The sequence below is a fragment of the Embiotoca jacksoni genome, unplaced genomic scaffold (assembly GCF_022577435.1).
Source record: "Embiotoca jacksoni isolate LCO1_2020_lvr unplaced genomic scaffold, fEmbJac1.0.p SCAF_10, whole genome shotgun sequence".
Taxonomy (NCBI): Eukaryota; Metazoa; Chordata; class Actinopteri; family Embiotocidae; genus Embiotoca; species Embiotoca jacksoni.
This window is the reverse complement of record NW_027185230.1, coordinates 11348181-11375237: the sequence shown is the minus strand read 5'-3', so window position 1 is coordinate 11375237 and position 27057 is coordinate 11348181. Positions and strand designations below refer to the sequence as shown.

General features: G+C 45.8%; 1 protein-coding gene across 5 annotated transcripts in view; it reads left to right on the top strand.

Moving 5' to 3' along the window:
* LOC138208583 (unconventional myosin-XVIIIb-like) overlaps nucleotides 1–17785 on the top strand; it is a 36072-nt gene extending 18287 nt beyond the window's left edge. For 3 of the 5 annotated variants that reach the window (XM_069166571.1, XM_069166600.1, XM_069166577.1), the window contains exons 19-44: nucleotides 12–195; nucleotides 341–473; nucleotides 673–782; nucleotides 896–961; nucleotides 1060–1188; nucleotides 2428–2571; nucleotides 2814–2903; nucleotides 3064–3183; nucleotides 3301–3406; nucleotides 4281–4405; nucleotides 4530–4684; nucleotides 4809–4932; nucleotides 6238–6438; nucleotides 6522–6632; nucleotides 7486–7590; nucleotides 9658–9819; nucleotides 9912–10025; nucleotides 10694–10810; nucleotides 10900–10983; nucleotides 11093–11230; nucleotides 11363–11548; nucleotides 13964–14097; nucleotides 14199–14240; nucleotides 15567–15725; nucleotides 15799–16792; nucleotides 17552–17785. In XM_069166571.1, the coding sequence (XP_069022672.1) occupies nucleotides 12–195; nucleotides 341–473; nucleotides 673–782; nucleotides 896–961; nucleotides 1060–1188; nucleotides 2428–2571; nucleotides 2814–2903; nucleotides 3064–3183; nucleotides 3301–3406; nucleotides 4281–4405; nucleotides 4530–4684; nucleotides 4809–4932; nucleotides 6238–6438; nucleotides 6522–6632; nucleotides 7486–7590; nucleotides 9658–9819; nucleotides 9912–10025; nucleotides 10694–10810; nucleotides 10900–10983; nucleotides 11093–11230; nucleotides 11363–11548; nucleotides 13964–14097; nucleotides 14199–14240; nucleotides 15567–15725; nucleotides 15799–16753 (3994 nt within the window). In that variant the 3' untranslated portion in view covers nucleotides 16754–16792; nucleotides 17552–17785. Of the gene's footprint in view, nucleotides 1–11; nucleotides 196–340; nucleotides 474–672; nucleotides 783–895; nucleotides 962–1059; nucleotides 1189–2427; nucleotides 2572–2813; nucleotides 2904–3063; nucleotides 3184–3300; nucleotides 3407–4280; nucleotides 4406–4529; nucleotides 4685–4808; nucleotides 4933–6237; nucleotides 6439–6521; nucleotides 6633–7485; nucleotides 7591–9657; nucleotides 9820–9911; nucleotides 10026–10693; nucleotides 10811–10899; nucleotides 10984–11092; nucleotides 11231–11362; nucleotides 11549–13963; nucleotides 14098–14198; nucleotides 14241–15566; nucleotides 15726–15798; nucleotides 16797–17551 lie in introns of all 5 variants that reach the window. The other 2 variants (XM_069166587.1, XM_069166591.1) reach the window with 2 other exon arrangements.
* The last annotated feature ends 9272 nt before the right edge of the window (nucleotides 17786–27057 follow it).

The window sequence follows — 27057 nt, the reverse complement described above, 5'->3', positions numbered from 1 at the left end:
GCCTCCCTCAGAGGGGCCGTGAAGGCCATGTTCACCCCCGGCATCTCCCTGCCCCCACTGTGTCGCAGCTTGGGGGGTCTGCAGGGCGGCAGCCAGCGCTCGCTGCAGAGGAACGGCACCATCAGGAAGACGTTCAGCGGCGGCATGGCGGCGATCCGCAGACACTCGCAGTGCATCGCCGTGAAGCTGCAGGCGGTGAGCGAGTCGGCGACCTTCAGTCACCTGCCCGGGGTCGAAGTGTGATCCAGGCTGTGTGTGTGTGTAATTCTGTGTAATTCTGTGTGTGTGTGTGTGTGTGTGTGTGTGTGTGTGTGTGTCCCACTCCCCCCCCCGCCCGCAGGACGCTCTGGTGAATCTGATTCGTCGAGCCCGCCCGGTGTTCCTGCAGTGCGTGAAGACGGACGACGTGCCGGCTCTCCGAGTGCAGCTGCGCTCCACTCAGATCCTGTCGGCGCTGCAGCTGTACCGCACAGGTCGGCACGTCCGCGACAGCAATCGTCCCGATGACACTCGTGTACTTTTAACGGAGTAAAACAGGTTTCAACGTGTTTTTCGTGATCGGACGAATGTTTTTTTTTCCTTTTTGGTTTTGTATTTTTTTTTTTTTTTTCCTGCTGCGGCTTTTAATTTTGAATAAATATGAAGCTGAACTGAGTCTCTCTCTGGCTGCAGGTTATCCGGATCACATGACCCTGAGCGACTTCCGGTGCCACTTCCAGGCGTTGTCTCCTCCCATCATGAAACGTTACGCCTCCATGTTTGTCAGCCACGATGAGAGGAAGGTGGGGCCGCCGCCGCCGCCGCTCGCTCCGTCGTACGAGCTCCGTGTCTCCGACCCTCCGGATGAACTTGTGGTTTGTCCTCTCTCTCTGTGTGTGTGTGTGTTTTCTTTCAGGCGGTGGAGGAGCTGCTGGTGGAGCTGGACGTGGATAAGAAGAGCATCGTGGTCGGAGCCAGCAGGGTGAGAGAACACCTCCTTCCGAAGTCTCGTAGTGTAAAAACAGCCCGGCGCGATATCGTTGCGGCTCATCGGGTCGTCTTCCCTGCCGTGTCTCCCAGGTGTTCATGAAGCGAGGGGTGCTGCGCTACCTGGAGCAGCAGAGGGACCAGCAGGTCACCGGCTGGCTGGTCCACCTGCAGGGCTCCTGCCTGGGACACCTTGCCCGCCAGAAGTACCGCAAACTGAAGGTCAGTGTCCCGCCGGGTGCTCGTCTTCTTCGCCGATGAAGGACCGCCCGAGCTCTGATGGGTTCGCCGAAGACGCGCCGCTGGCTTCTTCTCGGCAAGATCAACTTTTTCTGTTTAGTGAAGACGTAGAACGGAAGGCGATGCTCATGTTTTCAGAAGCTGACATCAGAAAATATTCCGTCAGAAACATCTTTGAACTCTGACCATGAGAGAACATTAACATTTTATAACAACATCGAAAAGTTTTGCGAAGCTTTAATCCGACTGAAAAAGGCTGAAAATGGAATACAAAAAGTCTTAAATTTCAGTTACAGTGCTCTTGAATATCCTTTTTTTTGCTGTAGTCAGCAAATTCTAAAAGTTCCTCGATTCTTAACGGACAAGTGTTGTTTTTATTTAATGAATTAATTGTTATACATTTTTAATTGATTAATCACAAACTTTTGCAGATTTACAGTAAACTGTAGATAGTTTTGTGTCTCTTTGAAGTTGTTTTGTGTCTCTTTAAATTTGTTTCGTGTCTCACTGTGGTTGTTTGTGTCTCTTTGAAGTTGTTTCGTGTCTCATTGTGGTTGTTTGTGTCTCTTTGTGGTTGTTTGTGTCTCTTTGAAGTTGTTTTGTGTCTCTTTAAAGTTGTTTTGTGTCTCATTGTGGTTGTTTGTGTCTCTTTGTGGTTGTTTATTATCTCTGAGGTTTTTTTTTTTGTTTTTTTTTTCCTGTTTTGTGGTTGTGTGGTGTCTCTTTGTGGTCTTTTTGCATCCTTTAAGGATCTCTCTCAGTGGTCTCTTTGTCTGCATTTGTAGTCTTGTAACTGAACTCTGTCACAAACAAGAAATATTAACTGTTCTGTAGGCCTGTTGAGTTAAACAATATAAGCAGATACTGTTCATTTACAGAGATTAAATGTGGATCGACAAGAAAACTCTGAAAATATAAAATTATAATATGTAGCAATGTTTGATATATATTAAGACATAAAATGGGAATTAAAGCAGATTTGTTTATGTAGAATTTCTTTGGGGTTTTAGTATCTTTATAATGATTCTAACATACATTTTAATCTAATGTAGTAAATATTCTATATTTATACGATGTTTTTTTTTAAGCAGATCACTATTTTAAAACTAACAAATTGCTAGTTTTTCTATTTGCACCATCAGTAAAATGTCACTTTGGGATGAAGCACGATTGAATCTGTAGTTTAAACTCCCGCTGTTTGTGTCGTTTGTGCGTCTTCAGGTGCAGCAGATGGCCGTCCGCTGTCTGCAGAGGAACCTGCGGGCCCTGAGGGTCGTGACCCGGTGGAGCTGGTGGAAGCTGTTCTGCAGAGTGCGTCCGCTGCTCGACGTCAACATGGACAACGAGAGGCTCCGAACCAAAGAGGTACGCGCAGTACCGTCACTCGGTGTAACTCGGCACCCGAAGAAACACAACCTCGGTGTGAAAAGTAAAAAAATAAAATAAAAAAAACCACACAAGTAAACAAACAAACAGCAGATTAGTCGGTAAAAGATTGAAAAAACAACAACAACAACGGCAAACAAACAATTCACCGAGCGAATATTCCAAGACGTGATTTAAAAGATGTCGCCGTGACGATGCCCCTCTGTTCGGTTTCCTGTCAGGACGAGATTTCAGCGCTGAGGCGACGCCTGGAGAAGTCAGAGAAGGAGAGGAACGAGCTGAGGCAGACTGCAGACGGCCTGGAGACCAAGGTCTCTGCTGCACACACACACACGCACACATACACACACACACACACACACACACACACACACACACACACACACACACACACACACACACACACACACACACACACACACACAGACAGACATGTACACACGCAGCTCATGGTGTGATCGGTGTCTGCAGATTACTGCTGTGACATCTGAGCTGAGCGACGAGCGTTTCCGTGGCGATGCGGTGGGTCAGGCTCTGGATGTGGAGAGGGCAGAAAGACTCCGACTCAGCAGGGACAACAAAGACCTGCAGGTGGGCCGACTCCGAACCTCCTCCAGAGACCCGCCTCCGGTTTCACGGCGTTCTTTCTTTACCGTCAAACATCTGCCGTCTTCTTCTTCTTCTTCTTCTTCTTCTTTCTACCGAAAGGCTCGTCTCGACCAGGGCAGAGTCGCCATGGAAACTCTGGAGAAGCAGCTGGAAGAGGAGAAGCAGAAAGCTCAGGTCGCTGAGGGTCAGAGAGGAGCAAGGACAGGTAAAGACCCGCTGCTTTCCAGGGAGAACATCGTCTGTGAAGTGTTCTATTCGAGTTGCACCATGGAGTTAGTGAGTCTGCAGTCGCCAGGGGTTACAGGGAAGGACAGTTAGGAATGGGTAAACATCAGCAATGAACATTATTTTATCATAAACCTTTCTTACTTTTTACCTAGAGGGTTTGTTCCGCAAGCTTTCTTAACTGAACAAACCGGTTGTAAATTTCATCGCACTGAATGTTTGCTCGTTTCACAATTCAACAATTCCCACCTAAGCGAGGAGGAAAAAAACTCCTGCAGGGGGAACGAAAAACTCCCTTTTAACAGAAAGAAAAACCTCCGATAAAATGATAGAATACTGTAAACACCCACATACGGTACATGTCTGAATAATTTGCCACAAAAACTAAGACAAATAAGAAGTGATGAAGAGGAAGAGCGGAGTTGTCTTTTTAAAGCTATTGATAAATGTAAGATGATATGACAAGGACGGAGAAGAATGAAGCTCTGTGGAGGTGGAGGCTTCGCTGATGTACATCATTCATGGTAACAAACTGCATCTGCAATAAAAAAAAAAACATCAGTCTGTCAATCAAACAGGTAAAAAACAAAAAAAAACAACCCACGGTGCTTCAAACATGACTGACAGACGGTGACATAAAGAACAAGAAGGAAGAGAACAAAATTTTAAAACATGACTATATTAATAATCTATTCAAAAAGCCCGGATAGAAACAGAGACCCGAAAGTCAGGCAGACTGTCGCTGAAAAAAAACCCCCGAAAAGTTTGTGTCCCGAACTGAGAAATGTCACCGGATGTTTTATTTAAGTTTGTATTTTTTTTAAATGACCCTCCGTTTCGCCCCCGGCACGCAGACGGCGAGCTGGCCATGCAGCTGGAGTGCTGCCAGACGGAGGTGGAGTTCGTCCGCAGACGGCTGAAGCAGACGGAGGAAAAGCTGGAGACGGAGAGGCAGAACCGGCAGCAGCTCGACGCCAAGGTGAGGCGGCGCGCGGCGACGTGCGCGGCGGCAACGCTGACGGGGGATTAAATGACCTGGAGAATGATCACGCTCTGTGTGTGCGTGCGTGCGTGCGCGTGTGCGTGTGCGTGTGCGCGTGTAGGTGTCGGCGCTGCAGGCCCAGCTGGAGCAGTCCAGGAGGAGCGTGACAGAACTGAAACGTCACTGTCGGCGCGTGACCTCTGACCTCCAGGACGCCCGGGTGCTCACCGACAGTCTGCAGAGCCGCGTGCACGAACTGGACCGCAAACAGAGAAGGTCCGTCCTCGCGTCCGCTGCATTAAAGATCATCACGGAAACCCTGTTAGAGCGTCATCTGACGGTTCGTGCCAGTTTTCACTTCTTCTTTCTTTTTTTGTTTTTATGTTTCCTCTCCCGACAGGTTCGACAACGAGCTGACTCAGGCTCTGGAGGAAGCCGACAACGAGAGAGAGCAGAAGGAAAAAGCCTGTCACGAGAGCACCGCTCTGGGGGCTGAAATCTTCACGCTGCGCCGCAGCCTCCAGGTGGGGCCGCGTTTACGTCTTTTTTATATGAAAGCAGTCCAATGATTAACGCAAATTTAAACAAACCGTTTCCGGGGGCTCGCGGTTTGTTTTGTTTTTTTCCGTTCACGCCATTTTTTTTCCCGCAAAATATTTCGTCAGCGGGAGCCGTGCTGAAAGCGTTACGACGTCGAGCAAGTCTTTTCGAACGGAGCTCGCTTTATTGACAAAAAAAATAACCCCTCGTTTACAATCGGAAAGGCTCTGCTGCTGTTTTCTCATCACAACATAAAACAAGAGGGAAAAACCCGGAAGAGATGGGATCCGCCATCTCACAAAATGCACCAAAATCCGTCAAAATACGATGAAATTTAAGAAAATGCATTAAAATTTGACAAAATACAACATTTTACAAAACGCATGAACATTTCAGATAACAAAACAGTGATTTCGGATGTTACGGAGGGGAACCCTTCTTGTTTGTGACTGGACAGAATCCAAGCAGATCTGCTCTCTGACCCTGCGATCGCGCTGCTGTGTTCGTGAGGCCTCGGATCTTTTGTATAGAACGGTTCGCGTAACGCCGGCACAACAGTTTCTCTGGTTCAGTTTAAGGTGAGACTCTGCAAACTGTTTATTTTCTCTTCCCTTGTGCTCTTGTGCTCCAACGTTGCAAAACCCGCCAACGTTCAGGGAAACGTCTCCTCGAGCGTGTTGAGGGAGTTTAACCTTCAGCAGCTGCGGAGACAAAGTTTCTGAGCTGGAACACGAACAAAATGTTGTGACACTCGGTGTGTGTGTGTGTGTGTGTGTGTGTGTGTGTGTGTGTATATATGCGTGTGTGTGTGTATATGTGTGTGTGTATACATGTGTGTGTGTATATATGTGTACGTGTGTGTGTGTATATGCGTGTGTGTGTGTATATGTGTGTGTGTATACATGTGTGTGTGTATATATGTGTACGTGTGTGTGTGTATATGCGTGTGTGTGTGCGTGTGTATATGTGTGTGTATACGTGTGTGTGCATGTGTGTGTGTGTGTGTGTTTATACGTGTGTGTGTGTGTGTATGGGTATACGTGTGTGTGTGCGTGTGCGTGTGTGTATGCGCACGCGTGTGTGTGTGTGTGTGTGTGTGTGCATATACGTGTGTGTGTGTGTGTATATGTGTGTGTGTATACGTGTGTGTGCATGTGTATGTGTGTGTGTGTGTGTGTATACGTGTGTGTGTGTGTGTATGGGTATACGTGTGTGTGTGCATGTGTATATATGTGTGTGTGCGTGTGTGTATGCGCGCGCGTGCGTGTGTGCGCGTGCGCCCGCTGCAGGAGAGCCAGTCGGAGGTGGGCCGTCTGCAGAAGCAGAAGGAGGAGTTGTGCGCTCAGATCCGTGACCTCAGCCTGCCCGTCGATCTCGCCGCCGACTCCCTGCCCGACCTGAAGAAGCAGCTCCGCCTCCTGGAGAGCCAGGCCGGCGAGAGAGCGGAGGAGGTCGCCAAGCTCGCCGCCAACATCCAGCAGCAGCAACAGGTGCCCGCGGCGCTCACAGCTCAGGTGTGTTTCCTCGCTCGCTCGCTCGCTCGCTCTTCACGCCCGCCCCGTCTCGCCGACAGATCCACATCCGCTTCGAGATGGAGATGGAGAGGATGAAGCAGATGCACCAGAAGGAGCTGGAGGATAAAGAAGAGGAGTTGGAGGACGTCCACAAGTCCTCGCAGAGACGGGTGGGTTTGACAAAATGTCGAGCATCCCAGCGTGCATTTCACTGCATGTAGCTAAATACGTTTACTCAAGTACTGAAAATATAGGTTTCAAACTACTTACGAAGTTTCGATTTTGTGCTGCTTTATGAATCATTTTGAACATTTTTGGACGGAAATATTTTACTCCGCTGCATAACGTAACACAAAATTTTAGCCAACCAGCTACAACGTTAATACAAAGTTTAAACAACAATCCATCAGGAATGCTAATCTAATAATATAATTAATTTCAAACCTCCTTTATTTTGTCTCCAAACCATCAGAGGAGCTCAAATTATTTCCTATGAAGGGCCAAAAATGTATGTTTATGTTAAGTGAAATTACAATTGCTTAAAATGGGATATATTTGACCTTAAATTAAATTAAATTACCATTTTAAATCTAAAATAAAATCCAATTTGATCAGTTCAGATTTTACAGCATTGCAGAAGAAGAAGAAGAAGCACGAGCTTGTTGAATGTTCAAAACTAAAAAAAAAAAGGGTGCCGAGGTGTCCTGCTATTATTCTCTCATATATTCCTCATCACTCAGCGGCTGATGTCGATCAGCTGTCCCAGGACGCAGCAGGGTAATTTAGACGGACTCTGATTTATTAATCAGAACTGTTTTTATGCTCCTCCGCAGACGACGATGATCTTTTTTTTTTTATGTCGATGATTACGCGCGCCGCCGGCGGGGAACATTCTCCTGTCAAGGGACAATAAAAGCTCCTCCGGGTCGCTCGTTCATCATTTCCTCCGCTGGTGTTTTATTTGATTTTTTTTTTTTTTTTTTGCTTGTTTTTTTTTTTTTTTTTTTTTAATGGCGTGTGCAGCTCAGGCAGTTGGAGATGCAGTTGGAGCAGGAGTACGAGGAGAAGCAGATGGTGATTCACGAGAAGCACGACTTGGAAGGGCTCATCGCAACTCTGTGTGACCAGGTAGAGCACGCACACGCACACACACACGCACGCACACACACACACACACACGCGCATGTTCAACTACTCAAATAAAGTCCGTCTCGTATTGAACATCATGTTTGTTTTCATGTGTGAGAAGGTCCTTCCTTCATGCTCGTAGATCAGGTTTCAGTTTCTATTTTTGGATCTGAGGGAACTGAAAACACAATTTTTCAAATTTGGGCTAAAAGCTGATAAAAAAAAAAAATACTCGTGTGGCCAAACATAACTCATTCATAGAGGTCGCATTTACCGGGAATTACTTTGTCCTTAAATGTACCTTGTTTTATTGCTTATATTTTGACCTACACATCCTGCAAACATTTTAATTTAACCTATAAAAGTGAGATGTTCCTCGGGGGGGGGGGGTATCTTTGCCAGAGGGGCCGCATTTCAGCCCGCATGCCGCTGTTTGCCGACCTGCTTGCCGGGCTGATGTTGTCTAAATGATGGATATGTTATCGCTGCGTTACAGGCGCCACAAAACAAGTATATGCCGGCTAATTGGACGATCCGTCTCTGTGAGGATGTAATTGGACTCTTGATAAGAGTCCAGGACCTGGTGTGCAGCCAAGCTGGCAAACGGCTCCAGTTCACATCTTTTTTTTTTTTTTTTAAAGGGTTGAGAGTCAACGGTGTTGTTTCTAAGTTTACGAGGCAGCCCGCCAATTAAAGTGTGATTTTGTGGTGTGAATCGGGTACCAATAAGAATACTGTCTGGCGGAGTTAAACACGGGTAAAGTGGAAGAACATTTTAGAGCAAAAGGTCTAAACTTTTCCGAACGTGCATCACCAAACCATTTCCAAACCAAATTTCTCTAATTTAATTCAGTTCAAGTACGGTTTTATTTATGGTGTAAAATTCCCATTGAACTTGGTCACAATACATTTTGCAAACACAAAACGTTCCCTGACAAACCTGCTGCAGCAGATTTTCAACCGTGCAGACTCTTTTCTTGCCTTATTTTCAAAGGTTGTTTAATAGTGTCACCAAAATGTGTCGTTTTCATTACGTGGTAATAATAAGATATACCGACTGTACTGTGATGCGCGACGTTCCTTTTTACAAATAGATATCGCCATGAAACGTCTACAGTTGATTACTTATATTAAGACGGTTATTTTTTGCTTGACAAGTTGAAATGGGGCATTGTCTAATTAAATATACACTAATTTGCATATATTATCAGGACAGAAAACTGAACCGTGGATAAAGCCAGATTTAAAATTCGTGCTTCATTTTGTTGAAATATAAAGGTCAAAGATACTTACAGAGGAGTTTTGGGGTATCTTTCTATCTCTAGAAAAAAAAAGCTATGAAAAATAGCTATCCATGTTTTTTGGGAATAAAATGTTACATAAATCAGGCTCCAAATGATAAAAGAACAAACTTCTCAGTAAAAAAACCTTCAGAATATAGATGAGAGTAAAAGTGGAAAGTTTGGTGAGCGTAAGTGCTGCTGAAGTGGAGATTTCTGGCTCAGGATGAGAGAAAAGTCATTTAGAGAAAAATGACCTTTGTTTTTAAAATGCACGTTTGAATGAGTTTCATCTCGTACTCTGAGCCAGAAATCTCCACTTCAGCAGCACTTACAATCACCAAACTTCCCACTTTTATTCCCATTTACGTTCTGAAGGTTTTTATAAGAGTTTTTTTTCATGTATAATTCAGGATTTGATTTATGTAACATTTTATGTCTGCTAACTTTTCATTAACTCTACAGACGCAAATACACAAACTGTAATAAAATAAACACCTGAATTTGTATTTTTGATTTTTTTTTTTTTCCCCCCACTAGTTTGACTTTTTACAGCACAAAAATAATGCAAAATTGACCCGTGCTTAAGAGTTTTCTCCTGCAGTTTCTCACCTTTTTTGTTAAGAACAAAGTCGTTTGGCCTACTTTTTTTCCAGACATTTGTTTCCCCGTATATACAAACACACTTTCTCCACTGTTACTCCCCTATTTGATTGTTGTCCTGTTTTCCTTCCCGTACCTGAATTTGAGTCTGGAAGGGGTTAATCTGAGGTGTGTCGTCTTGCAGGTGGGTCACAGAGACTTCGACGTGGAGAAGAAGCTGAGGAGGGACCTGAAGAGAACTCACGCCCTGCTGGCCGACGCCCAGCTGCTGCTCGGCACCGTCGACAGCTTGGGCCAGCCGCTGCCCAACGGCAGCAAAGACCAGGTCGAGCGGCTGCACTTCCAGGTACCTTCACACTCACCTTCGCCTCCCGGGAACCTCGGCGGCGGCGCCCCTCTGCTCTGTCGGAGAAACAACCTTCTTATGTCTCTGGTTAGCTCGAGGAGAGTGAGGCGAGGCGGCTCGAGGCCGAGAGCATCCGGACGACTCTCTCCCAGGAGCTGGACAACACCCAGCTGGAACTGGAAAATATCTGCAAGCAGAAGAGTATGGTGAGTGTTTGTCTTTTACTGGTGGATCTGAATTTAACCACTGATAACAGTCGTTTTAGTCACGTAAAACTCTCTGTAACTTTGTCCTGTGCCGCCTCAGTTCCTTTTGTTTTATACAACCCCGTTTCCAAAAGAGTTGGGACGCTGTGTAAAATGTACATAAAAAAGAATAAAAATCCCGCCCGAAAATGTGGGCACGTCAACTTCTACGGTGCATAAAATAAAGGTACAGAGAATCCAGAGAAATCCCTGTACGCAAGGTACAAGGCCGAAAATCAATACTTGATCTTCGGGCCCTCAGGCGGCACTGCATTAAAAACAGACACAGTCCTGTTGTGGAAATCACTGCATGGGCTCAGGAACACTTCCGAAAACCATCGTCTGTGAACACTGTTTCATCGCTGCACCCACAAATGCAGGTTAAATTTCTACCACGCAAAGTAGAAATTCTTTTTAAACATGTTTCACAAACGCTCATTTAAGCTGGACTGAGGCGAAGTGGAAAACTGTCCTGTGGCCCGAAAAATCCAAGTTAATTAACTGTGATCTACTCTACATAACGTTATCGATGTTTATATCTCTGTCGTCTTACTTTTGGCGTTGGGGAACACAGTTTATATCAAATGTGGGCATATAAGCCCTTTACCACTTTACATTTGTGTGTCCAGGTGGATGAACAGTTGGCCCTGCTGCAGCACGAGAAGGTGGACCTGCTGAAGAGACTCGAGGAGGACCAGGAAGACCTCAACGAACTAATGAAGAAGCACAAAGCGCTCATTGCACAGGTGCTGCTCTCCACTCGATCGTATCTCCTCTTTCTCGTGAACCCCACGAGTAAATTGCCTCCCCTGTGACGCTTTTGTGTCCTCCTCAGTCGTCCAGTGACATCTCTCAGATCAGAGAGCTGCAAGCCGAGCTGGAGGAGGGGAAGAAGCAGAGACACTCTCTCCAAGAGGAGGTAACCCCGTGTGGCAGTTGTCGCCGGTTTCGCCGTAACCGGAAGCGTCGTGGTGGACGTCTGTCACTCTGTAACTCGTCTCTCCCGCTGCCCCCCCCCCCCCATGCAGCTCCAGCAGTGCGCGTCGAGGGTGCAGTTCCTGGAGTCGTCCACTGTGGGGCGCAGCATCGTCAGTAAACAGGAGGCTCGCGTATGTGACTTGGAGAATAAATTGGAGTTTCAGAGAGGGCAAGTCAAGAGGTTTGAGGTACGATGAGATGATCTTTTTTCTTTTCTTTTTTTCCCAGTTTCCCCTCCAACACTCTGAACACAGGCAGGGCTGCGATCCTTTCGCTTCCTCTCGGTGATTCTGTACGCGTGTGTGTGTGTCCGTGTCCAGGTGCTGGTGCTGCGTTTGAGGGACAGCGTGGTGCGTCTGGGGGAGGAGCTGGAGCAGAGCGCGCAGGCCGAGGCCCGGGAGAAGGAGAACGCCCGCTACTACCAGCAGCGCGTGCAGGACATGAGGCTGGAGATGGAGGAGCTGACGCAGCGGGAGCAGGACAGCGGCCGCCGACGCATGGAGCTGGTAACAAACTCACAACGCCGCAACGGTCCGACTGGACTGTAAACAACAGCCGTGACCGCCTGTTTCCCCTCCGTATCTAATGTAGTAATAATATTAACGATAATAATGAACTCGATTTGTATAGCACCGTCGATTCAAGAAATGCAGGGGGGGAAAAGAAAAAAAAAGAAAATTACATCCAAAACAGATTGAAAAGAACATCGGAACGTGTACAAATTTGATTAAAAAAAATCAAATGCATAAGAGCAGATGGAATTAAACCAGTCAGTAACTCCCTACTTGTTTCTGTGCCTATTACGTTTTTTTTTTTCTTTCCTCTTTGATTTAAATAAAGAGGAAAAGAAAACAGCATCTGCGTGCACCTGCAGACAGATCAGCACCGCCCTACCTGAAACCCCCACCCCCCCTAGCAGGCGCTCCACGTATCTCCAATTTGCAGAGATGGTATTCAGTGAAAGAGAGAGAGAGAGAGACATGGGGAGGTGGGGGGGCCTTAAACAGTCCTGGCAGGCAGCTCTTCCTTCAGGCAGTGATTGAGAGTGCAGCCCACTTCCCCCAAAAACAGTCACTACTCCTTCCTTCTCGGCTGTTCTCATTAAGGAAAAAAACAACAGCTGGTCCGTTCCGCGGGAACATTTAGAAAAACATCACTTTTGGTTTACTGCAGACCGTGATCGCGGCGATGCTCACAGAGGAGGAGGAGGAGGAGGAGCAGCTCAGGAAACAACTCTGTAATAATGTCTACGTGATGCACAAAAGACCGAGTGTAATGTTTACTTCTGAATATGCGTGGAGGAGCAGAGAGAAACAAAAGAGGACTCTCACCCAGGGATGGAAAATATTTTAGGGGTGGTTACGTCACATCAACTGACAGTTGGTGACGCTACTGCTCCGCCCATAAAGGGAAGAATGAGAAGAAGAAGAAGCAGCATTAAAACAGATGTCAAACTTCAAATGTCACGCGAAAGACCGCGACGGATATGACCAAGAGGGTCAAAGTTCAAGGCGCATTTTGATGTTGATTGTATACATACCACTTGCAACAGTACATACTTCGTAAGGGCAGTACTGAAAATAAAGAGAAAAAGTATGACATCAAGAACACAGCTTTGGGTTTTTGGAGGCAGGAGGTACCACATTTGGACAAGCTGGGAAGGAGCCAGGCACACTATGCCCCGCCCACCTATACTCGAAACCTGACCACACCTCAGGCCTGTCAATCAAACAGACACGCCCTCAAACTATTTGAGGCTTAATATCTAATTAATGCTGGAATTATTAGGAACATTTTAGTTGCTCCTCTCCAGCTCGTCCAAATATCGTCACTTCTGGCTCCGAAAAAACACCAAGATGGGCGACAGCCAAGTTAAAGCTTCACTCCGAAGGTCTGAACATGAATTAGTCCAAAAGTATGTCAAGATATTCTGGTGGTTTTTGTCACCTCTACACACTTTTAGGTTTGTTTTTAATTATTCTACACAATGAAGCTCAATTTAATTCGACAAATTTGCAATAAGTTCACGTCTTTATTGGAAGGATGTCGGTGCCCATAAGAAAAGTGAATTTCTTCTGACTGAATTGGACACGTGAGTGTTAACAAACCCAGTTTTCTGTCAGATATCGTCAGTCGCTCCCAGCAGATTTCTTTGTGACCTCTGAGCCGAGCGAAAGAAGGAGCTTCAATAATTATTCAGTTATTAGCACGAAGCTATGCACACACACACACACACGAGCACGCTGTCACGAATAGACATATTAATACACACACACACACACACACTCATCCTCTTCCTCCCACCGCTCTTAACGTCATCTCTCCCTCATCCTGCCTTCTCTCTCTGACTGTGATTAATCCTCATTGTCTCTTCAAGGTTATGGACACACACACACACACACACACACACACACACACACACACACACATATATACACGCTTATGTGTCTCTATGACAACCGCTGCACCCACACCCGTCTTCTCAAAGCCAACAAAGCCAATAACTTTGAAAGCCTTTGTGTGTGTGTGTTTGACAGGATGTTAGAGAGACAGAAGTGAAAAAAAGATGATAACAGACAAGATGAATTAATAAATCACTGTATTCTCAATGTCAGTGTGTGTATGTAACAATTTTCTTATAAATATGGCGGGCCAGGTCACAACAGCGTGCGTGCGTGCGTGTGTGTGTGTGTGTGTGTGTGTGTGTGTGTGTGTGTGTGTGTGAGAGAGAGAGAGAGAGGACATGCCATCGGACTGTCAGTGTCTGACTGATGAGGTAATATGGGCTGGGGCGGAGGTAATTGCTGCGTCGGGGTCCTCACAGATTGCTGCCAGGGAAGGGGTCGGGGGGAGGGGGGGATTCGTGTCCTCTTTTTTTGGGGGGGAATCGTCTCATGTTTTATTTGTTTGTTTCTTTGCAGGAGATGCAGGTGGAGGAGCTCTCGGCCGTGCGGCAGACGCTGCAGGCCGACCTGGAGACGTCCATCCGCCGCATCGTTGACCTGCAGGCCGCCCTGGAGGAGGTGGAGTCGAGCGACGAGAGCGACAGCGAGAGGTACAATCTGTTTTCGCCGAGTTCCGTCTCCTCCGATTTAAAAACGATCACGTTTTTATTTCTGAACTCAACCTTTTCACCGCTCTGCCCCTTCAATGCAGCGTTCAAACTGCTGTGGAGTCTTTAACTCGAAAGAAAGACCTGTAAGGAACTCAGGACTGTGTGTGTGTGTGTGTGTGTGTGTGTGTGTGTGTGTGTGTGTGTGTGTGTGTGTGTGTGTGTGTGCGCGCGTGTGCGTGCGTGCGTGTCTGAAAGTCTCAATATGAGAATCCTGACTTAAAGAAGTGAGAGAAACTGACCTCTTAAAGGATAATTTGTGTCTATTAAAACTACTTGTGGTTTAATGAATGCAAACGTTGTTCTCACCAAAGTAACTGTAAGTCTGATAAAGGCTCTAATTGGATATAAAACTGTAAGTCGATTAATCGATCAAGTCGATCAACAGAAAAGAAAAGAACCAAACTTTTGCTGGTTCCGTCCACAGACTGTGTATAAAAGTGGACAGCAGCTTCCGGGTCTGAAACATGAGGCAGACGTCGAAGTGCCTTAAAGTGCAATACCTCCGACTGCCGCTAGGGGCTGCCTCCAAAAAAATAAAATAATAATAATTTCTCCATAAACTCCCATTCAACTTCTCTCATGAAATACAATTCATGTTTAATTCACGTTTCCTGACCTTCACGGATTACCTTGGTGAGTACAATACAATTGGTACAAAGGACAGCCAAAACCATGAAAATAAAACCCAAAGAAACCAGAATTATCCTTTAAGGAGACTCAAGTTTAAAAGGTTACTAACAGCCGATTGGACCGCCACTGTAAAAAAAACAAAAAAAAACAAAAAAACAAAGCAAACTTCAAAATGTCTTTAAATTCAGCTGTGACAGTTTGTTAATCAGCATTTTTTTCCCCTACTTTTCCAATCAGTTCTTGAACACCAAGTGTCAAAGTTATAACTGTCGGGCAAGTTTGAAGTGTCTTTCTGCTGATGTAATAATCAAACTGAATGGAAATCGGAGGCTACCTGGAATTTAATTTAAAAAAATGGATTCACTGATCGAACAAACAGCCGTCTGCTTTGGAAAATGCTTTTCATGCCGATCAGTGTGAATCCGAAGCTTCAGCGAGGTTCCTTGAGACGCGTCTGGGTAGCCTCAGTTTTCACCTGCATTATTTGTTGCGAGGAAATGATAAACCAAAAAAAACAACAAAAAAAAACAACAACAACAGAAAAATTGACGCTTTAACTGAGATATGAAGGTGATTTGAATCTATCCGAACTGTAATCCCGCCCCGGCTTGCAGTGTAGCATCGTCTGCTTGTTGAGCTGCGGTTCTAAATCACCCTCTGCGATGCGCTTGCATGCCCGTTGCAGCGAATAATGCGTAAAAAAAAAACCTGCCAGCTGAGCAAACGGGAGGGCTGACGCGTCCGTTCTGAGCGCTGAAGGTGTTGGATTTGCCCCGCAGTGACTCGGTGTCCAGCGTCGGCTCCGTGGGGACCGAGGACGTCGGGGAGGGGATCCGTCACTGGTTAGGAGTTCCCAGAGGAGGGTCCCGAGGTTCTACCTACAGCAGCCAGGGGGGGCGCCAGTCGGTCGCCGACACCATGAGCACCTACAGCTTCCGGTACGTCCGATTGACATCATTCAAGGGTGCGTGTCAGCCAGTCGAGTAATGTTTGTTCTCCCTCCTCCTAAAGTTCCTGCGTGGATCCCGACGACGACGACAACGGCGGCTCCGAGGCCGGAGGCGTCGGCGCCCGGGGCGTCGGTCGAGCGCCGTCCTCCTCGGCTCTGTCCGAGCTGCTGGACGGACTCCGTAAACGCAGAGCGGGCGGGGACGCCGGAGACGGAGCCGGCAGCGCCATCTCCCTGCCGGTCCACCAAACGACGGCGGCCTCCGCTCTCAGACGGAGAGCCTCGGCCGTGTCTCTCAGTCCGGAAGACGCCCAGGAGCCCAGGAGCATCCTCAAGCCGTCCTCCCCGCTGCTGCCGCGCGCCGCCGGCTCCCGCTCCGTCACCGACTCTCAGGCGTCGACGGCGGGAGCCAAACTGTCCCGCTTCAGCTCCGGCGATTCCAACGCCTCGCTCCCCTCGTTGCCGCGTCTCTCGTCCCTGGGGACGTCCCTCGCCGCCCGCCATCATCCGCCCTCCCTGGCCATCCCGGAGGAGGGCTCGGAGGAGCCGCCGCCGCTGCGCTCCGTGACCGCTCCCGTCCGGCGCTCCCCGCAGGCGCCGCGGCGTTGCATGCTGGGTAGCCTGGTCGCGGAGGACGGAGGCGAGAGCTATCTGGGTTCGGAGCCGATGGTCTTCCAAAGCCGCCGCCTGGCCGGCGACCGCGACCGCGACGACGCGGCCTCCGACATCCTGCCGGCCGTGCGCCGAGCCCAGTCCACCAGCAGCCTGGCCGGCTCGGTCCGGGGGGGGAGGAGGGCGCTGAGCGTCCACTTCGGAGAGCTGCCGCCGTCGACGCGCAGCAGGAAGGGCTCGGAGACGGAGTCGTCCAGCTCGGGCGGGTCGGGGGGAAGCTCCCAGGGCGGTGGGCCGAGACGGAGGTTCGACAGGCCGCAGGGGGAAAGACTGGAGGCGGAGGGCAGCGAGGGGGGGGACGTGGCCTCGGTCATGAAGAGATACCTGAAGAAGGAGATTGATTGACGCGCAGCGGGTGAGCCCTCGGGCGCATCGAAAGTGGAGGCAAGTGAGGAGGAGTTTTTAAATCCACCAGAACAGGAAATCTATGAACTTCAAATTTACCCTTCTGCTTCGCTCCCGTTGAGGTTTCTTTACGCAGCTGTTTTCAGAGAACATAGTGGAGTCAGATGTTTCAGATATATGATGGCGGAGACCAAAAACTGAGCTAAAAGAGAGGCAATTTTGGACACAAGTGGACGCAACCTGATTTGAAGGATAACGTTGCCCGGGAGCTGCTTTATGTCTGAATAAGCAACTGCACGCCAACAAAAAGTTATTGCGTCTTCTTTGTAGCTCTAAAATGAGTCGGCACGCAGTTGTACTTAATTGCTGCCTCGAGAATCACGTAACATTTTACGAGTGCTGGTAGAAAAGCTCCGTGGGGGGGATGTAACTTCCAAGATCATTTTCAGGAAGCTTGATTATTCCGGATGTGATTGCACACCTGCACAAAACTACCAAACACCATTAATTTCATCCTATGGTTGTGACTTGTGTAAAACGAGGCTGTCATTTTCTCTGAAACAAGCGCTCCCCGCTGAGAGTAGGTGTAGCGTGACTCATAAATATCGGAGCCGGTAGTATTTTTAGTCCCAGTTCGACTTTCCATGGAAAAAAAAAAAAAAAAATCATCTGAGGTGTTTGATAAATACAAGCTCAGACCTGCACATATAACACCCTCCTGTTTCCCACCGTCCTCTCCGTTCTGACCATCTTGTCTTTGTCTTCTTCTCTTTTTTTCTTTTTTTAATCTCCCATCAGCCTCTTTAAGTGTCCACATCCAGCTGTGAGCTTCAGAGGAAGGCTGCGGGCTGCTGCAGGCTGCAGGAGGCTGAATGAAACACTTCACAAGTCAACGCTGAATCTTCGTGCGGATGTTAAAACGACTGAAAATACTTTTTTTTTTTTTGTTCAAATCACAAGCACTCAAATCAGCTTTATTGTCAAAGAAGCACTGTTTGTATGTGAATAAAAACAAATCTAAAAAAGATCAAATGAACGATTTGCTTTGTGAGTTTAGTCCCTGTGATGCATTTCTCACATCCAATCATGTGTCTGCCTGTCAATATTCTATGTTGCGAGTTTTTTTGAGTTTTTTTTTTTTTTTTACATTTACAAATGTCCGTTGGTCCCATTCTCCTGAACGCGTTGTCAACGCCTCAAAGGAATTTTTCTTCAAATTTGGCAGAAACGTTTGGACTCGACAATAAAATGATTATAATGTGGTGGTCAAAGGTCACTGTCACTTCACGTGACACGTCTTTGACCAAAACTCAAGAATTCATACTCTGATTATGACAGAATTTCACACAAACACGAAAAAATGTCATGACCTTTATGTCCAAAAGGTCAAACGTCAACTTCACTGTGATACCATAATGTTTCTGTCCATTATTCAGCACCACAACTGCGGAACAGAATAGGAGACTGTGACTATATTTGACATTTGCTCAGATGCTGAATTGGTGACACTAATCTTAATGGAATTTCTTCCGATTTGGCGCAAAGGTTCACTCGATCCCAAAAATAAACTGATTACATTTTCAGGGGATCGATGTCACAGTTACCTCGTGATATCTCAAGAACACGTCGAGATAAGTTCTTCAAATTTAGTGACAACGTTCACTCGGTCCCAAAGATCAACTGATTCGATTTTGGGAGTAAAAGGGTTACACTTACCTCGATTCCTCCCGTATCTTCTGAACGTGATATCTCGAGAACGCCTCGAGGCAATTTCTTCAAATTTGGCACGAGCGTTTACTCGGACGGAAGAATGAACTGATTCGATTTTTATGGTAAACGGTCACTGTGACCTCATGTCCATCCCAATCCTGTAAATTCTATGCCATAGCTCAAGAACAGAATGGGAGATTGGACAAATTCCTTCAAAGTCAGCCGACTGGTTGGAGGAGGGACACAACCGGGGAGGTGATGAGTCTAGTTGATCTACGACATCTAATGATATGGAAACACGGGGTCCATTTTCTGCCCGGTCAGCACTTTTAGTTTTACATTGTATTGGACTTTTAACGACACATCTTACTTGCAGTATTTTACTTGGTAGTATTGCTGCTAATATCCCACCCGTTAGCCGCCCAGTGTAACGAGCATTCAGTCCAAATATGGCCACAGTTTTAAGAAGCTGTTTTCACGTAGAAATGACTCGGCGCTCTATGGTTTGTTTTTGTGTATTGTTGTTGTTGTCTTGAGCTCTGTCGACAGGTGTACCACCCAAACACCACGAAGACGGCTGGATCTCCTCTTCTTCAAACAACACAAAGCTGCGTCACATCCGGTGAGTCGTGGGACGGCACAGCCGGCCATATCATTATTTCTGGTGGTCTCAGACTTGTCAGACTAAGTAAACGAAAAGATGCAGGTTAAAGACAACAGCTAGGGGTTTGGATATATTGATATTTCAAAAGGACTGCTCATAGAGAGCGTGCGCTGTGTATCCATCTGGATTCACGGCAGCAGCTCTGTTGTGTCTGACCTTCTGTGTGAAGTCGGTTTCCTCACGGAGGAAAAAAAAAAAAAAAACATCCTTCAGTAAGTTTCAGCGAGATTTCCGTCGTGTCTGCCGGTTAGTCCGCGGCTTTGTCGGATGCGTTTCTCTTCATCCTCGTCTTGAGTTCATCCGGAGGAAACATTTACTGCCAGTAAATCCAGTTAAAACCATCAGGCAGCATGCGGACCATGTCGGAACGGTCTGGAGGAAACCTGTCGTGGATTAGAGCCAAAACCAAAGACGGTCTACAAAACTCTGAGGCTCTTATTGCTTTAAACAATTACCATTAAACACGCAATGTCAAAAACATATGCAATGACACTGTACCATTTGCACTCTACTCAATTGCACCATCACCATTTTTGTTTTAGCTGTTTATGTGTCTATTTATGTCTGTTTGTGTGTTTGTACATCGAAAGAGAAGTTACGACCAGATTCAAATTCCTTGTATGTGTAAACATATCTGGCCAATAAAGCCGATTCTGATCTTCTGATTCTGATTTTCATGTATTTAGACCCACTTGATGTACCTTCTTCTAGCTGCTATAATATCACAATCATTTATTGCCAGGCTTTGCTGTATTTTCTCTCCAGCATCATTGAAGAATGTCGTCTTTCACAGGGATCCTATACTGTACCTCACAGCTGAGTCTTTGTGTGATCTTTATCATTGATTGTTCTGGAAATTAGCAGCTAATAACTCCTTCAAAAAATATCAAAGCTGATAAAGACAATTGCCGTTTTCATTTCTTTTCCTTCTCTTCTTGTTTCCGGACAGAAAAATAAAAAGCTGCAGCAGAGAATAATCCTGGTTCATCGGTCTGCCTGTCTCCCGTCCGTCCGTCCGTCTCTGGTGAGCTGCAGCACTTTTTTTTTACTGGTAAAATACTGGGTGAGTTTCACTGATCATCCGGCGCACACCGTATTCATCATCCGGTAAACGACTAATTAAAAGTCACACGGGGGGAGGGGAGAGAAATTAATTGTCACCGCTGCTGCTGATAGTGGTGGCAGATTTATCCCGTGAAGTTTTTTTTTGTCATTTTTAAAACCGCAGGTTTCCTGATTTCAGCCTGAAGTGAAAAAAAAGCAGCTTTTCATGTCTGCAGTGTGTACGATAGTTAAGCCCTTTGTGCCATGTATATACATGTATATTTTACATCTCATTGCGGGTTTTTTTCTCCATAAGTACGTATTGATATGAAGCTGATTTGGAAGCAGCCCGATCAATCATCGTATGCAAAAAGTGTCAATACTCTATTTACAGGAAACTGACCTTGAATCTGCCCTTAACGATCCGTGCGAATCTCTGCTGACGTCTCACAAGATTTTGATCAAAAACCGTCAAACTAGAGCAAATATAGACAAAAATAAAAACCTTAAAACGTTGGGACGCCCAGATTAAATTACACTGGACTACATAAATGGCTTGCCAGGCTGTGATTATTCAGTGATAACTCCAGGAAACCCAGATATTTGTGATCGCAATAATTTACGCAAATTAAAGTAATCTCTGCAAAGTTTTAATGAGCTTTACATTTTTGCAAAATTACCCTGATTTCTTTGCAGAAAGCATTAAATAGAAGCTCCGTTGAAAGTTTTTACGGCCCAGCGTAAAACTTCACAAACTAAACTCGCTTTATCGGCAAAAATAACTCCTCATTTACTTCATCCTCTCGTCTCACCATCAAAACAAACTACAACATGCTGGTTCACTGTGGAGGGGGGGGGGGGACGGAGATGATGGGGTTTATGGAAAATGGGGTGTCATCAAGAGAATTAGGCAACCACACGTATTAGTCTAATCATACAGTATGTGTTAAACTTATTTTATACACACTTCCAGCTGTAAGAGACTGCACTTTGTTTTTGTGTTAAATTAATGTGATTTAAAAAGCATTTAAAGCTCTTATTTTGACAGCACATGCAGCCTTTGGATTCTGTTTTACAGTCACAGACTGTCTGTTCTGCAAAGCTTTGTCACTTTTTGTCATTTTGAGCCCCGTGATGGGTCTTTCAATTCAGAAAACATAATAACAAAACATGACTTCTCAAAATATTAAAATATTTCTGTGATGTATAGGATGCTTATTATCATAAGAAGTGATTACATAGGAGTCATTCTTTATTGGGTAGTAGTTACAAAAAAAAATTAAAAAATCCTTGGCATGCAATTTTTTTTTTTTGCCAATTCCTGCAATTTTACTGCAAAAAAAAAAAAAAATCACATAAAACTTCTCAAACTGTTTCGCAGTCTTTCAGAAAAGCCGCCTCAAATCTAAACATTTTTGAAATCGCAACAATCACAAAAATAAAAACCATGCTGATATGTCTCGCAAAGATAAAGTTTTTAAACTGATTATTTTTCTTTTTTAGACAACGGTAGTAATCCCCTTTTTTTACCATCGACCACATCGAATATTTTCATTCCAAAGGCCTGCGAGGAATTTTTTTTTTTTTTAATCATCTCCACTGTGACTGGAGCTCCGAGCTTCGGAAACAAAACCCTTCGTCCACGTCGACACCTCGGTTGATTGGCTCGGTGCGCCACTCTTGACCTGATTATCTCAAGTGGCTCTTCCGACTCGCAGCCCCCTCGACGATCCCATTTGAACGTTATGTGGCTTTTACAACATCAGCTGGAGTCCAGAGTGATTCACAGGGATTCATACCGATCCAAAGCAAAAACAATAATTTGTGTTGATTACATTTTTAGACGATAGAGATCCACTTGGAGCACTTCCTCGTGGAAGGTTGCCGCTTCCTGCTGCTCCGTCTGCATCGCTGTGCCGCGGTTCGACGGGAGCAGACTCTGAACCGTCGGATCGCGCCTCGTACTTTCCTGGGGAGTTGGCAGCGACCCAAAACGGAGCCAGAAGAGAGCGAATGTTGGATTTACATTCACCGGGAAGATGAATCCGTTTCCTGCGTTAACTGTTGGTCATGCTGCCTGAGAAAAACAAGTTATTTAAACTTCAACGTAAATGTTCGCGTCTCGTCTCTGCTGCCCCCCCTAGTGGCCACTCCGGGGGAGGGGGGGGGGGGGGGGGGGGGGACGACACACAGGAGCGCTGACACGCCGCTCATCCGTTGTCTTCCTTTTTTAAGTGGTTGAGTTGTAAATCTGCATTCTCTTCACGGGTTCCTCGCGTAGATGTTGAAGCCCGTGAAGGCGCGGCGCTCTTCGAGGAGCTGCAGAACAGCTGCACATTAGGTATGCCGCATCGGTAGGAGACCTTCCTTTCGGTGATTACATCTCCGCCGCCCCGCATTCTCCCAGCTACGCACCCAGACGGAGCAGAAATCATATACACTGCGCCTGATTGTCCTGGCTTCGTAATTGCCCGTGTGATTTCCAGTAATCGCCCTGCGTCACGGGACTGCGGCTTCGCTCCGCTCTCCGATCGACTGCTGCGATTGACCGTGGCGTCAGCGGCTAACGACTCCGGATAAATCCCGTTGATGATATCGATCAATAACGTTAGAACCAAGCTTTTTACATAATTGATATGTCTGCTGCGTTGCCGGCTAAAACGGTCCACAGATCAGCCGAGCTGCTGTTTGGATATACACACCGCTTCTTTATTGTGCGTTATCTGACTGCTGCAGGCCGGTGTAGTCAAATGTGGCCTGTTAGGGAACCTTAACAATAGAGGAGCTCTACACGTTCTCCACTTTAGCAAATCTCCGCCGCCTCAGGGCGTCTTACACACACACACACACACACACACACACACACACACACACACACACACACACACACAGGCTGTTGCAGTGTGTGTGTGTGTGTGTGTGTGTGTGTGTGTGTGTGTGTGTGTGTGTGTGTGTGTGTGAGGGAAGGAGCTCGTAGGGGAAATAACTGCATTGTGTTTGGGTCCTGGAGCTCATATAGGAGGGATTGTTGGTTCATTTTGCGTCCCAGACAAACCGAAGCAGAGCCTCGGTGTGAAAACCGTCCTGCTCACTGACCTAAATTATTGTCCCCCCCCCCCCCCCTTACCCCGGCAGCTCTTGTGGACAGGGCATTGTGCAGAAGACATTGTAGTGGGGAAAGTGCAGTAAGTGCGCGGAACATGAAGAACGGGAGCAGGACGTTGTTCGTCTGTTTTTGTTGTGTTTTTTTTCCCCGCTCGTCAGCGTTTGTGCCGGTTGACCTCGGCATCTCGTGTTGCCCAAGAAATGATGTTTATCTGCACGCTGATTGGGTACAAAATGTGCCTTTTGTGAACAACACATCAAAGGAAAAACTTTGGTTTCACAAGAAGGCTTGTGAGGTTCTATAATTTCCTTGATGTCAACAAAACCCCTTAAAAAAAAAAATAAAAAAAAATAAAAAGCATGTGAATCTCAAAGCGGCTTCTCAAAGAGCTTCACTTCTGAAAGAGGCCACTGTATTTTAAATTTTTTTTTTTTTTACCTCTGAACATGTCCAGAGGAAAGCTTTATTCCAAAACACGTCTGAAGATTTATCAGACTTTCGATTACGAATAAAATATCAAAACGTACTGATTTCCCCGCCTTTTTTTCTGGAGAGAAAATAGTGCCCTATTTTTTTTTCATGGCAAATCAATACATATTTAGCACTCTAGTGAGTATTCATCCCAGTATCACGGCAAAGCGTGTAATACCCACGCCCGTCCACTGGAGGGAAACGTGTGTTTGACGAACTCGGCGGTCGTTTAGGCGTGAGAATAACGTAGGTAAACAGAGGCAGGTCATGTGACTAATGTCAGTCGATGGACACCGTGAGGCAGCAGACTTTTGCCCGGAAGGACAGGGTCAAGTCGCGGAGACGACAAATTGGATATATTTTGCTTTTCTTTTTTGTTTTCGGCTAACCATTACTGTCATTTTTCTCTAATCTAAGTTTTTTTTTTTTTTTTTGGCAACCAGCAACGACGTCACCCCTCGGTTTGTGAACGGCCGTTACAAAGCCTCCAGTTCAGATTTTGTCCGTCGCCATCTTGCCTGTTCGGAGCGGTTTGGAGCAGGAAGTGACCGTCTTCGGACGAGCTGTGGGCAGGAGCTAGCGGTGGATCTGACTCAATCTGATTGGAAACCTGAGGATGCTGCGTCCCGCCCACCGATAGCTGTAACCTGACTGCACCACAGGCCTGTCACTCAAACAGACACGCCCACCCCCAAAACACATCTTTTTCAGGCTTATTTTCCAATTAATGATGGATTATTTTCAGCTGGACCTCCAGAAAACTAACAAGAAGGCGTGACTTTAGCTAACAACACCGAGATAACTAATAGAAAAAAAATTCATTAACTTTAATTAATTAGACAAGTTGAATGGGAGTCTATGGAGCCGGAGGCTTTTTGGAGCCAAACTCTAGTGGCACTCGGTGGTATTGCAGCTTAAGATATTTCTGCATCGGCCTCATTTTCCAGACCCGGAAGCTCCGAACACTTTTATATACAGTTTGTGGTTTCCAAATTTATTATTTTTTTTAAATGGAAAATTATAACATTCAGCGAAGGATTTTGTTTCTTTATTTACTGCAGGATTATTGTGTTGCTTTAAAATACCGACATCTCAGTAGCATCTATGTGAACGCTTTCTCCGAGACAAAGCTGCTTACAAACGAAATACTAAATTCTGTCTTTCCTTTTTTGTTCACGGCTGCCTTCAAACCTTTTGTCTTTATCCGCTCCAATTCAAATTCACTGCAGCTCCACTCAGTCTGTTTGTGGTGTGATCACTAATTCCCTCTCAGTTTTTTTTTTTTTTTTTTTTTTACCCGTGTTCGCTCCTCTTTTGTAAAAAAAACAAAACAACAACAACTAAAAAAAAAACAACTCTTAACAACCACAATCACACTTTTTTGTTTCTTTTTTTTTTTGTTTTTTTTTGCGCGCGGCTCTCGGTTCAATGTGACCTCTGCACCTCTGCTGCTACGCAGTGCGAAGGAGAGACGAAGCGCTGTCGCTGAGCAGCTCGGTCGGCTTCACTGCGGAAGGCTTACTGCCCCCACCCCCCTCCACCCCTCCTAATGTATATCTGTGAAGAAAACACACAAACAGCAGTGTGAGAACCAGAAGGGATGGCAGGAAAGTCGAGAGATAAAAGAGATGAGATTTTTTTTTTTTTTTTTTGGGGGGGGGGGGTGAGAGAGAGAGAGAGAGAGAGAGAGAGAGGAAGTGAAGGATTACCGAGGGGAGGAGGAGGAGTGCGGGGGAGGAGGGGGGGGGGGGTTGATCTTAGACAGATATCATGATATCTCTTCTCCTTCATAGGCCGTCGTCTAATCATTTTATCAGAGATGGAGGAGACGGCGCTCTGTCGCGTTGGCAAACAGCCACCGAGCGGAGAAAAAAAAACAAAAAACGCGCAGCTCTTCCAGCCTCGGCACGGAGAGAGAGAGAGAGAGAGAGAGGGGCAAAAAATATCAACGAGTTCATTCATCTTGACAATGATCCCGTTCAGAGTCTCGGGATAATAAACTTGGCAGGACAATAGCTCGAGTTATAACGCAGCACAAGGGCCGGCAGTCTGAAACGCGATCGGTCTGCGGGGGGAAAAAAATAAAAAATAAAAAAAAAAAACAGTAAAATGAATTCTGGTTTTGTTTTCGTGAGCTCGGTGTTGTTGTTTTTCTGGAAACTTGGAGGACACTTACGTCACTTCTGATGATATTTAACTCGCGGGATCTGAGAATACAAGTTTTTTTTACCGGAAGAGAAACACAGAGAGAGCTAGACAGAAAAGTAAAAAATAAAATAAAAAAAACACTCCCTTACAAGTAAAAGTCCTGCGTGAAAAGTCATACTAAAGTAAGTTTTCAGAGCAAAATGTAAAAGTCCTGCATACATTTTTTTTTTTCTAAAGTAAAAATACAAAAGTTTTAAAAGCCAAATGCAGTTCATGTTTTTGCAGTAAAAGTCCTGGTTTGGTCTTTTTGACTAATATCTGATTATATATGACATCATCAGATTATTAATAGTGCAGCATCAGTGTGTCCAGTTTTCTATCCAGGGATGGCAGATAAATGCCAGATGATTACTGGGAGAAAAAACAAAATTATGATCCACAAATCTGTTTTCAATTTCTGGATTTTTTTTTTTTTTTCTCTTTAATTTTTTTTTTTTTTTTTTCCTGAGATGTCGTATCGTTCGAATTTTTTTGGGGGAAATGTGAGAAGTTTTGTTTGGTGGAGCTGTTAACAACTCATAAATATATGAGCTGTGAGCCGACTTGCTGTTTGCAAGACTTCAGCAATGTTCTGCTGGTTTTAAAAGCTTGTTTTATCCTCCGTTGTGTCAAATCCTCATCTGAACAGTTACTGAAGCTGTCGCATGAAAGTCGTGGAGCAAAAGGAGAAAATAGCATCAAATAGAAATACTCAAGTAAAGTAAACCTACAAATAATTTGTACTTATACTTATAGTACTGATGTAAATGTACTTACAGGTGCTTTTAACCGCTGGTTCTATGCAAGCAGCAACCAACAGTGACGTCGCCTGTTGGGTATTTTTGAGTTTGGTATTTTGTCCGTCGCCATCTTGTTATTTTGGAGCCAAATGTGACCATATTCGGACGAGCCGGGGGAGGAGCTAGCGGTGGATCCGACTCCATCTGATTGGGAACTCGAGGACACTATATGCCCCGCCCACCTTGAGCGGAAACTCAAGCCAGCTAATGGTAGCATAATGACTCGTGGAAAAACTTTATTGACTTTGTATTTTGTGAGCGAAGTTGAATGGGAGTCGAGCCAGCCAACGGGAGAACAGAGTGGCGCATTTAGCAGCTGCAG